At 41.4% G+C, this 12,475-nt stretch overlaps 1 protein-coding gene and 1 pseudogene across 2 annotated transcripts in view; both read right to left on the bottom strand.

Annotated features, from left to right (window-relative positions):
• Nucleotides 1–12,475, bottom strand: part of Ttc29 (tetratricopeptide repeat domain 29) — a 212,388-nt gene that overhangs the window by 85,501 nt on the left and 114,412 nt on the right. For both annotated transcript variants that reach the window (XM_004655942.2, XM_045131550.1), the window contains one exon: nucleotides 4,423–4,546. In XM_004655942.2, coding sequence (XP_004655999.2) covers nucleotides 4,423–4,546 — 124 coding nt within the window. The remainder of the gene's footprint in view (nucleotides 1–4,422; nucleotides 4,547–12,475) is intronic.
• Nucleotides 6,292–7,047, bottom strand: LOC101612348 (annotated as a pseudogene).

The following is a 12,475-nucleotide window of genomic DNA, read 5'->3' as shown; positions in this document are numbered from 1 at the left end:
AGCCCAAGACCAGAGAGCATTCTGCAGATTCTTCCAGCTAACAGCCATGTCCTAAGGCAAGAACTGGGTTGGCATGTCTGAAGAACCCCAGAGAAATCACTTCAGCGGTGGTGATGCAGGGTAAGGAAGAGAGCAACCACGAGGTCAGAGACTGCATGGGGCCACCTCATATTTTAGGAGAGGGCAAGAAGGTTCATCATGTATGTTCTCAAGAGAATGGGAAATAATATAAGTGTTTTAGATTTAGAAATTACAAGATTTGATTTACATGGTAAAGGATTTCTTTCATCTCTTTTTTTCAAGACTGGCTTATAGTTGGGGGTAAAGAAGGGATGAGGGAAAATGACCCCCAGGGTTTTCTTTTTTTTTTCCACTTCTGAATAATATTCACTGTAAGAAGTAGGACTATATCTTTTTAAAAATAAGGAATGTAGGGCTGGAGAGATGGATCAGAGGCTAAGGTGCTTGCCTGGAAAGCCTAAGGACCCAAATTTGCTTCCCCAGTACCCATGTAAAGCCAGATGCACAAATTGGCATGCACATCTGGAGTTGCTTTGTAGCTGCTGGAGTCTCTGGCACACCCATTCTCTCTTTGTCTCTCTCTGCTTGCAAATATAAAAAAAAAAGTCAGGAATTCCAATTTAGCTTCTGAGGGATATGGTCCCCAATCACAGCCTAAGTTGATTCAGGGCACGAGTGTGGGTCATTTTCCATCGCTGTATCCCGAGATGTGAACTAAAGCACAAGGCAACTTGAGGGGGTCCAGAAAGCAGAGGATGGCTTGGAGGCAGCAGATGAAGCTCTCTGCAGAAGACGGTCCAGTCCTGAGGGCAACTGCATTGGTGGACAGCACGGCTAGACAGGGGGGGAGACAGGAAGTGAGGGAGACAAAAGGAGCTGGCTTGAGTAGAGGGCGGGCATGAGAGGTGGGGAGGAGGAGGCAGGGAGCAGGGCCAAGGCGGGAAGAGAAGGCCCTGGAGACCTTAGGGTTGTGAGTCATAGGAAAGTAGAGGGGATTGGGCATCGAAAGATAAAAATGGCTTTATAGGCAATGCGCTGGACTAATCCTGACATCCTGGACGCTGTGGAAGCCCCATTCTAAACTGAAGTTTAGAATCCCTAGTGGGATGGTCATTTTTTTCTCTCTCTTGGGGCAGATGAAGGAATGAACCCAGATTGCTGGGGAGAAAGCAGAGAAAAGAGAGGGAAGTATGTGGTTTGCCAGCACTTTACCCTGAGCAGGAAATAAGGAAACATTTGTTTTCCATTCGGAGGGATGCCAAACTCATTTCCTTAAATTTTTTTCCCTAAAGCATTCTTATATAGAATCAATTTAATGGGCAATAACAGAACACAGCAATGATTCAGAGTGTGGGTTGCAATGTCACAGCTTAGACCTGGGGGACCTGGGGTCAGTCTTGGAGGTCTGGACGAGGGCAACGACTTGGCACCATCAGGAAGGTAGAAAGGGGTTGGGGAGATGGCTTAGTGGTTACGGCGCTTGGCTGCGAAGCCTGAGGACCCATGTTTGACTCTGGAGATCCCACAGAAGCCAGATGCACAAAGGTGAGGCAAGCACAAGGTCACACAAGGCCACTAGGTGGCACAAGTGTCTGGAGTTTGATTGCAGTGGCTAAAGCTTGGGCATCAATTCTCTCTCTCTAAAATGGAAAATAAAATTAAAAAAAGAAGGTGGAGAAGAATCACAGGTAATTCTTCTGCCTATATGAGTCACATCCAAGAGCTTCATATATGTTAATTCAGTTCTGTTCTCCTTAGAACTTGCATTTTTAATTTTTTAAATATTTTATTGATTTATTTATTTGAAAGAGAGAAAAAGAGGCAGAAAGGGAGAGGGGAAAGACAGAGAGAGACAGACAGAGAGAGGGAATGAGAATGGGTGTACCAGGGCCTCTAGCTACTACAAGTGAACTCCAGATGCATGCACCACTTTGTGCATCTGGCTTTATGTGGGTACTGGGACATCAAACCTGGGTTGTTAGGCTTTGCAGCCAAGTGCCTCGACCACTGAGCCATCTCTCCAGCCCTGAAATTCCTCTCTTGTTCAAAATTGTTGTAATGCTTGCTGTTGCAGTCAGGTTCACATTGCTGGCAGAAATCACCGACCAAGAGCAACTTTTGGGAAAAAATGATTTTTGGCTTAAAGACTTGAAGGGAAGCTCCATGATGGCAGGGGGAAATGATGGCATGAACAGAGGGTGGGCATCACCCCCTGGCCAACATCAGGTGGACCATAGCAACAGGAGAGTGTGCCTAACACCAGCATGGGGACACTGGCTGTAATACCCATAAGCCTGCCCCCAACAATAAACCATTTCCAGGAGGCATTAATTCCCAAATCTGCCTCAGCTAGGAACCTAGCATTGAGAACCCGTAAGTTTATGGGGGACACCTGAGTCAAACCACTACATTTGCTGTTAAGCCTCCTCAGGAGAAGAAACAACCTTCCCAAGAGTGATTCCAAAGGGAAGTTAGAATGGGATTTTTCACAGCATCCATAACTCATGATTAGTGAAATGGCTGTAATACTCCTTTGGTCTCCTGTTACCCAGGGTCTCTTTTAGAAACAGCATGGTGGAGGGCTGTTCCTCTGGTTATAATTACTGCTTGGATCATGAATCGGATCCATCATTTTTTTTTAGGATAATTATATTCTCCAACTGTGTTCATGCTACTCTGTGAGAGGCTAAGTGTGCAGTGATTAAAAGCTCTAACTTGGGAACCTACTGCTTGGGTGACAAGCCCAGCTCTTTCACTTATAAGATCGGGGGCCAGCAGCAAGCTACTTACACTTCTAGATGCCTGGGTTTTCTCATATAGGTCATTGTAAAATTGTATTAAGTAATGTGAAAGCATAAGTGGTATAAAGGAGGAGAAACAGGGAGCAGTGGGGGGACTATGAACAAGGCGCCATGATATGTGTGTATTAAAGAGTCATAATAAACCCATTATTTTTGTACACTAACTAAAAGTATTAATTGGGAGGCAGAGACAGGAGTCTTCCTGAAGCAATGAACATGTTATACAGAGAGGTCCCTCATCAAATGAGTGAATGGTAAGGAACTCCCCCCCCACACACACACCAAATTGTCCTCTGGCTGTGAGTGCTGGCCCACATCTTTAACCCCAGCACTCAGAGGCAGCAGCAGGAGGACTGCTGTATGTTCAAGGCCAGCTGGAGACTACATAGTGAATTCTAGGTTAGCCTGGGCTAGAGCAGGATTCTACCTCAGGAAAAAAAAAAGTTGTCCTCTGACCTCCACACTAGTGCCACGGCACACATGCGCTTCGCATGCACACATATGACAAATAGATTTTAAAAAATATAAATTTTAGAGCTGGGCATGGTGGTGCACGCTTTTAATCCCAGCACGTGGGAGGCAAGGGTAGGAGGATGGCTGTGCGTTCCAGGCCACCTGAGACTACACAGTGAATTCTAGGTTAGCTTGGGCTAGAGTGAGACCCTACCTCAGAAAAAAAAAAAAAAAAAAAAAAAAAAGGTAAATTCTAGGGGACTGGAGAGATGGCTTAGCAGTTAAGGTGCTGGCCTGTGAAACCTAGGGATTCAGGTTTGACTCCCCAATACCCATGTAAGCCAGATGCACAAAGTGGCACATGCATCTGGAGTGAGTTTGCAGCAGCTGGAGGCCCTGGCACTCCCGTTCTACCCCTCCTCTTTCTCCTCTCTGTCTCTCTCTCCTTATAGACAAATCAATAAAATACTTAAAGAAGATAGGAATGTCAGAATATGCAGGTAAAAGCCTACAGTTATCATGAAGTTTATTTGAATTTGAACTTAATTTTTTGTACTTCTAAAAAAAACTTATTTGCATGTGTGTGCGTCTGGGCATGCCAAGATCTCTTGCCACTGCAAATGACTACCTGTCTTGCTTGGCAAGGGGATTTAAGCAAGCACTTTTAACCACTGAGCCACCTATCCAGTACCTTGGACTTAAATCTTTTTCTTTTTTTTTGCTTTTCAAGGTAGGGTTTCACTCTGGTCAAGGCTGACCTGGAATTCACCATGTAGTCTCAGAGTAGCCTTGAACTCATGGCGATCCTCTTACCTCTGCCTCCCAAGGGTTGGGATTAAAGGCATGTGCCACCATGCCCGACTTGGATTTAAATCTTTTAATTACTCCTCAAATCCTGAAACACATGGAATCATGACTAGCTGTGACTATGTGCCTCACAGTTGACAATTTGTGAGGACTGCACCCCTAGAAGGTATTGGTGACCAGAGGGGAGAGCCTTTTTTTTCTTTCTCCCAGTCTCTTGCCCTGTGTCTTCACTACACCTTGTAGTCCTGGACGTTTGTATCCTGTCTCATGGGATGGTGATGAAGAAATGAGAACAGAGGCTTTTTTTTTTTTTACATAAACAAAACACATATACACTTACTTTTTCATTGTAGATGTCCCCAAGCATTGTACTTGCTCTTACAACATCCAGATTCTGAAAGTTGTTTCTTGCAATTTTCACAACTTTTTCCAAATACATAATTGCTTCTGTGGTCTCTCCTTGGCTAGGATAAATAAAGCATGAAACCATTAGAGTATCATCTCACTGAATGTCACTGTGAAAGGAAGGGATTTTGTGTCATTGCTAGACATAATGTAAGGTGGTTACCAGAACAATGAAATTTAGAGTATAGATGACACATTAATAACTATGTGACTTGTCTTCGTTATGACATATGGTGATATATATATATGTGTGTGTGTGTGTGTGTGTGTGTGTATACACACACACATATACATTCACACACACACACGCATACACACACACACACATATATATCGTGTATATTGTTGCAAATTTAAAATGATGCTCCTGCCTTAGGAAAGAATTTGACTATTCCTTCAAAACCTCAACATGGAGTTAGCATAGGACCCAGGCATTTCATTCCAAAATAAATAATGAAGAGCAACAAAAACACATGTGTACACAAGGACTCACACATGGGTGTTCATTGCAGCATAACTCACAGTAGCCAAGGAATAGAAGCAACCCAGGTGTTTGTCAACTGATGAATGAGTCAACAAAAGGTGGTACGTCTATACAAGCAAGTATTATTCCGTCATTAAGAGGAAAAAAATACAGATAGATGTTAAAACGTGGATGAAACTTGAAAAGCAAAATAGGTCAGACACAAAAGAATATCACATGTTATATGGTTTGATGTACACAAGCTGTCAAATACAGACAAATCTGTAGAGACAGAAAACAGAAATGACCCCCAAAGGCTGACAGAGGGGAGAGAGGAGTCACTGAGAACATGCAGGATTTCTTCTTAGTGTGAGGAAAAGGTTCTGAAATTTGGGCTGGGGAGATGGCTCAGTGGTTAAAAGCACTTGCTTGCAAAGCTGGCCAGCTCTGGTTTGATTCTCCGGTACCCACATAAAGCCATATGCACAGTATGGCACATGCACCTGGCATTTGTTTGCAGTGGCAAGAGGCCATGATGTGCCTATTCTCTCTCTCTCTCTCAAATAAATATTAATAAATAAAATTAAAACAGAGAATAGAATAGGTCCTGAAATTCAGTGGTGATCATGCTTATGCAATTTCATGAATATATTAAAAACCACTGAACTGTAGAATTTAAAAGGATGAGTTAGCTGGGCATGGTGGCACATGCCTTTAATCCCAGCACTCGGAGGTAGGAGGATTGCTGTGAGTTGGAGGCCACCCTGAGACAACATAGTGAATTCCAGGTCAGCCTGGGCTAGAGTGAGACCCTACCTCAAAAAACCAAAAAAAAAAAAAAAAAAAAGTATGAGTTATATTATATATGTTTTTTTCTCAGTAACTTTAAAAAAAGATGCTAAAAATGCTCAGGAAGACACATGATTCCTAGCTTTTCTTTTAACCTTATCCTGGGAACTTTATTGTCTGTGACATAACGTCTCCTGAAAAGTGCCTATTTCCCACCCCCTGCCTTTCATGTGACCATAGCAGGTGGGAAGGTGGCCTGGCTTCATATCATATGTAGGGATGTCTACCCCCAGGGAAGAGGGACACTCAGTGCTGTTCCAAACCAGCAACATCTGTGTCCAGAGCCGTAAGGGCAGAGGACGGGATCCAGTCTCATCAGGAGCCGACTGACTGGGGACAGTTGTCACACAGACCCTGGTCCTGTGTGGGGGAGCAGTGGCTCACAGGAAGCAGCATTTTGGGATACAGGAGGAGAACCCTGATACTCCATGGGTCTTTCTTCAGGCGTGGGTGGAGCTCTTTGGAAATCATAGTGGTCAGGCATGGATACCATCATGCCTCATGGGCTGTCTCTGGGGAAAAAAAAGCTCTGGGCACCGCTGCACTGTGACCTGAGTGGAGACCACACTGTGGCCGACGGTCCGGGGGTCAGCATAGATCTCAAAGTCGTTGCCACCAGGACTGGTCTCGTTCCCGGAGAAGTGCATGATGTCGAAGCTGTCCTGATCCAGGCTGTCCAGGCAGTAGCGCTTGTCCCAACCCTCAGGGAAGACATTGAAGCTGATCATGCCTCCTTGGGAGAACCTCAGCCCCTTGCCAGCAAACTCTGTCTTCAGGGCTTCCACAAACTCCTCTCGGATCTTCTCCTTCTTGTCCAGCTCAGAGAACTGGACCCGTTCCTCCAGGGTGCTGCTGCGGCCGGTGGGTGAGATGTTCAGCATGCCATTCCAGAACTCAATGAACGTGCCACACTTCTTGGGCGGTCTGAGCATGGCCAGGTACCTGAGGCAGGAGTTGATCAGGTCCTGCAGCAGCTCCTCGCCCAGGTGGTTGTGGGTGGTCTGCTTGGGGAGCAGCCGTCCATGCTTGGACTGTACTGTCCCAGTTCTCAGCAAATATGTAATCAAACTTTTCAATGACTTCATCCTCATCTCCCATCTGCTCAGCGATCTTCGAGTAGTCAGAGCCGCCCACCACCCGTATCTGCACCTGGCTTCGAAGCTTCTGCAGGAAGGCGGATACCTAGTCCACGTCAAACAGGCAGAGGATAAGCTCCTTGCTGCGGGTGCCCTCGGCGCTGACAGCCATGGCTGCGAGCTCCACGTGCCGGGCGCAGGCCTGGGCTGAGCTCGCTTTGATATTTTTGAAGGAAAGAATTATTGATAACTTGAGAAGGGCAATCTGCAGTACACATGAAAGCTGGATATGAAGGTAGACTGTGGTAATCTCAGAATATGGATGTTTTTAGATTATCTCTAAACAATTTCAGTAACATCAAGATACTTTACAAGTCAAACAGATGACCTAAAGCACGCCACATCCCCATCCTTGAAGGATTTCACTGTTTCTTTGGTGAGATAAATGGATAAATCATGACTGGGGGTTAACTGTGGTGGATGCTACTAATAAATAAACATAAACTGTAAAATACAGTAAAGTTTATAATCCTAAGAATATTTTTTAATAAATTAACTCTTTAAGCCCTCTCTTGTACACACAGTACTTTGAAACCTGGAGCATGTCCATTTGACTGTCTCCATAAGACCAAGTGTAGTCCTTCAAGGGTAAATTTAGTCTTAAAATTTAGCTAGAAGGACTTATGAGCCAAATCTAGTAAGTGCAATGAAGTATTTATCGAAGTATTTATATCAATTTGAAAAACCGTAACATATGCCCAGGGTGGACATCTCTGCATTTTCAGCTGTACAAAATGCTTCATCCACTTATCAATTCACAGGCCACTTTCTCCCCTCAGTACTGCTACTCAGATCTTCAACCTCTAGGTTAGGAGTCCCTGCTACTAAGCGCCCCTGAATTATTTCCCCAAATATTTACCCCTTCCCATTGTCCTGCACCTTCAGCCAGTCTCTATTCCCTCCCTTCTCCTGTGTTCTTGGATCTCATGTGAAATTGAGCCCAAAGCTGGCTCACTGTAGAGTTTTGTCCTGGGTCTTGTTCTCCCTTCCAAGAAATGCATACCATGGTGTCTCACAGACCACTGTTCTGTGACCTGTTTTAGGCCCATGTCTGGCAAATCTATACTTGGGACCCTGAATTTCTCCTGTACTTTAGATCCATCTTTCCAACTTCCCAGACATTCTAGGCACGGAAGACCGTTCCTTCCCAGTGATTGCTTCAAGGATGACATTTAATGGTGGGGCTGATGGCACTTTAGTGGCCCTTCCATTAGGAACTACTGATTGCAGTGTCAAAACAGTGCTCTTAAGGGCTGGAGAAGATTGCTTAGTGGTTAAGGCATTTGCCTGCAAAGCCAAAGGACACTGGTTCAATTCCCCAGGTCCCACATAAGACATATGTACAAGGTGGCACATGCATCTGGAGTTCTTTTGCAAGTGGCTAGAGGCCCTGGCACACTTATTCTCTTTCTCTCTCATTCGTTCAAATAAATAAATAAAATATATTTTAAGAAAAGTGCTCTTAAGTAATTTTGTGAATGTGGCCCCAAAATGTGATTATACTTAGAGATTTTTTTTTTTTTACTGTTTTCTAAATGTGATTCCACAACTTTTGGCTGTTTTAAAATGCCAATCTACCTAAAAGCCCACAATGATATGTTGCTGCTGAGACTATTCAAAAGAATATTGCAAAAGAATGTGTCAGAAAACATTATTTTTTAAAAAAATTAATTAATTTATTTGAGAAAGAAAGAGAGAGAGAGAGAAAGAGAAAGAGAGGCCAGATACATGTGCCACTTTGTGCATCTGGCTTACGTGGGTACTGGGGATTTGAACCTGGGTCCTCAGGTTTTGCAGGCAAGCACCTTAACCACTAAGCCATCTCTGCAGCCCTGAGAATGCATTTTTACAGAAGTGTATTGGAAACAAGCCATGGGAGGTTTGGGGCGGTGATTTACGTAACTTCACAAGATTTGAATATCATTGACTTTTCCTAAACTGTGGCATGTCTGTAAAGAAGCCAGATGGCTTTCGAGTCAAACTCTGTTGTGGTGGACATTAGAAAGGTCTAGACATGAATCCTAGCTTGACCTCTTGATGAATCAATTTGATCATATTACAGGTATTAAACTGGAGGAAACTTCCATTTCTCATTTTAAAAATGACTGCGAATTGCATTGAGATGAAAAAATATTGTGTAAATGAATAAAATCCTGACACATGGTAGGAATTCAACAAATGGCAGCTGTTGTTACCAGTGAGTGAAGTGAGAGGCTCTTGCTTTCGCAGTCCCGTACTACATGCGCCCACCATGAGCTGAGAGGAAATCCAGCGTCCCTGGGCCTTCCTTTGTAAAAACCTTCCATTGTGCAATGAACAGAATACAACAATGTTGCTCATCCAACAGCCATATACATCTATTTTCCAGAGAGCAGATCAAAGAGCTGGCTAACATTTTTTTGTCTATTTCCATATAAGGTTCTACAGGATATATTTTCTCTTCCACTCTTATCATTAAAACAATACACTGCAAACAAGACTTAAAATAGAGTTTTATGTTTCCTGATGTGAATAATAGCTTTTATAATTTGGGATGTACTGTTTCATATCAAAGGTATGACTAATATTTTATAGTGAGGCATAGGTCTTGTGGAGTTTTTTTTTTTTTTTTTTTTTTTGAGGTAGGATCTTGCACTAGCCCAGGGTAACATGGTATTCACTTTATAGTCTTATGGTAGCCTCAAATACATGGCAATCCTTCTACCTCGGCCTTCCAAGAGTTGGAATTAAAGGCTTGCATCACCATGCCTGTCTGCTTGTGTAGTTTTAAGCATAGTTAAATTATAAGAAGAGGTTCATTATTGATATTAATTTAACTATTTGTCTTGTAGAAAAACTAAAAGATATCAAGAGATTAAGGATGTAAAATATTAATGAGTTATGTAAATAAATATATGTCAATAAATAGTAATATTAATAAACATAATCTATAAAATACAGTAAACTTTCTATGTCTAAGAATATTTTTATCAAATGAATATTAAACCTTTAAGATCTTTCCTATTCTATAATATTCTCATATCAAAAAAAATTGAGACTTCTTTCCATACCATGTTAAGACCTTTCATACCTGCAGAAAATTCAACATTATTATTTAGTCAAGATGGGCTGACCCATGATCATTTAAATTTAATGCTCCTATAAGGTGATACATTTTTGAATGGAAGTACATTTTAGATTAGGATTGACCTGCCAAGGACAGTTAATTCAAAATATACACACACAACAACATAAAAACCAGTTAATGAACAAAAAATTCAAAATGGTATAAATACACTCATAGCTGAGTGTTTTGAGTCTCCGCCATCCCTACTAGAAGGCAATAACAGATTGTCAAAACCTTGGACTGGCTCTAAAATGATGCTAGAGACAAGCTTTTCTATCTAAATTATGGTCTCCACTCAATCTATGCACAGTGCTATCTCCAGCAGAGTTGTTCATATAGCAACTTAAATGTAAACAACATATAGTGGCTGGAAGGTTTTCAAATGTGGAAGGTAGCAACCGAGTTAGAAGCTAGTCTTTTCCTAAAAGTGAAAAAAAAAAATAAATAAAACCTAGTATTTTCCTAGAGAAAGGCCTCAGATTATTTGTATAAGTTCAAGGGCAAGGTTAAAATGTTAGACAAATATTAATTCCAGTTTTCTATATGCAGTGCACAGGTGCAACTTCAACAGCATATAATATGTTATAATCATTAAATTCATTCAACCGGACCTTAGAGAGTTAAAAACATATATTCTGAGGAACAGGACTCCTCGGTCCAAAGAATGAGAATGAAACAGTGCAGAATATTTGTGTATCAAGGTGATTCCAGTTTCCAACTGGGAAAACAGGACTGTTAACACCCTCGTCCCCTGACAACTGTCCAATTATGTATATCACACTTGGCCTACTGTTTGCCGTAGAAGTAATCAATAAAGGATGTGGTTGAGTGAACATAGATTTTGGTTGAACCAATGCATGAAAACTTAATCATTTACTCAGAGAGAAGAAATCAAATAGAGCAGAGATGAAAGGGCCACTAAGGGGTTTTTTGATTGTGCCACCAAGTTTGTGGGACACAGATGACAGTAATAAAGCAAATGGGATCAGTGATAGGAGAAAATGTAAAAGGCTATTCTTAATTTCATGAATTAATAGAAATGTTTTTGATGTATTTTTGGTCATTTTTTAGCAAATTTTGTATCAAAGCTTGGATGTTCCATTTTAAGGAATATATGAAAATTACTAGGGCGTGTCATTTCTTTGAAGCAAGAAGAAATTAATTTTCAGCTATAACAGAAAGGTAATTTTCACACTTGTAGTGATTGATTTAAAGATCTCTACTGTGGAAAGTTTTCTAGGAAGTAATTTAATTCAAGTCTGTGATAAAATTTACAGTTGGTATGAAATAAACCCAGAGATGGGAAAGTTGTGACCAATGTATCATGAACACAGTTTTGTGATATTTTTCTGCAGGCTTTTCATGAGTCATTCTAATTACATTGAAGAGTTTAGTAAATTAACTGTTTTGTTAAATAGGCATATAACCACACAAATATGTTATAATAAAAACAGATGGCTTTCTTCTCTGAGTATTTACTTGAACTATTTATTTATATAATAATATTTACTTGGTAATTTCTCAATTCAGCTTTTCTCTATCTTATGAACCATCACTCTGGCTTTTATAGCAATGTCATAAGGCAATTTTAGAATATCAATTACTTTCTTCACTACTATTCCAAGTAAGAGCGAAAAGACATTGCAGATGCTTATTTTCTTTCATGCTGCGTAAACTCTTGTGCAACTAGTGTTAGTCAGACCACCAGCAAAAAACAACAAAATGTGAAACCTTCCAGGTTAAGTAAGACCAAGACTTCGTCAAGCACCACCAAATGGGCAGTTTCACATCACCAAATCCTCAGCCTTGAGAGAATGTGGCATGTTTCCAATTAAGAGCTTAGTGTAAATTCTCATAACCATTTTAGGAGCTTCCAGCCTTAGAGTTTAATCATTTTCAAGCACACTCAGCTGACAGCCTGAGACACACACTTACCCTAGGCATGGTGATACTCTTCCATTACCTTTAGAGAGATAAGATATGTTTATAGAGGCAGGCCTGTCATTGGTAAAACGGGTACAAATGCACAGGTTAAGAAAGAGAGATTTAGGCATGATGCTAAGCTCCACTCAAAACTTCATTTCACAGCCACCACCACCATAATCTCTTCTGTGTTGGCTGTGTTCTATTTTGTGCATGCTGTTACTAACCTGAGGATAACTGAAGACTGTGAAAGCTATAATATATATGTACATGGTCTTTACATGTGTGTACATGTTTACTAAAGTTAACATCAGCCTGTAATGCAACATTTCCTAAAAATGACCACGAGACGTGTATCAAAGGATTTAATCAACTTGATTCAAATCAAGGCTTTTCAAGGGTGTGGTTGTCTACCTGTGCATAAGTTTTGTTCTTGAGTTGTTTTGCATAGACACTGGAAGAATGTGTTTCTCAAGTTTGCAGAGTGGCAGATCTGCATAGGAAAGTTCAT

This window comes from Jaculus jaculus, chromosome 12, assembly GCF_020740685.1.
Source record: "Jaculus jaculus isolate mJacJac1 chromosome 12, mJacJac1.mat.Y.cur, whole genome shotgun sequence".
NCBI classification, from domain to species: domain Eukaryota; kingdom Metazoa; phylum Chordata; class Mammalia; order Rodentia; family Dipodidae; genus Jaculus; species Jaculus jaculus.
This window is presented reverse-complemented; position numbering and strand designations above follow the sequence as displayed.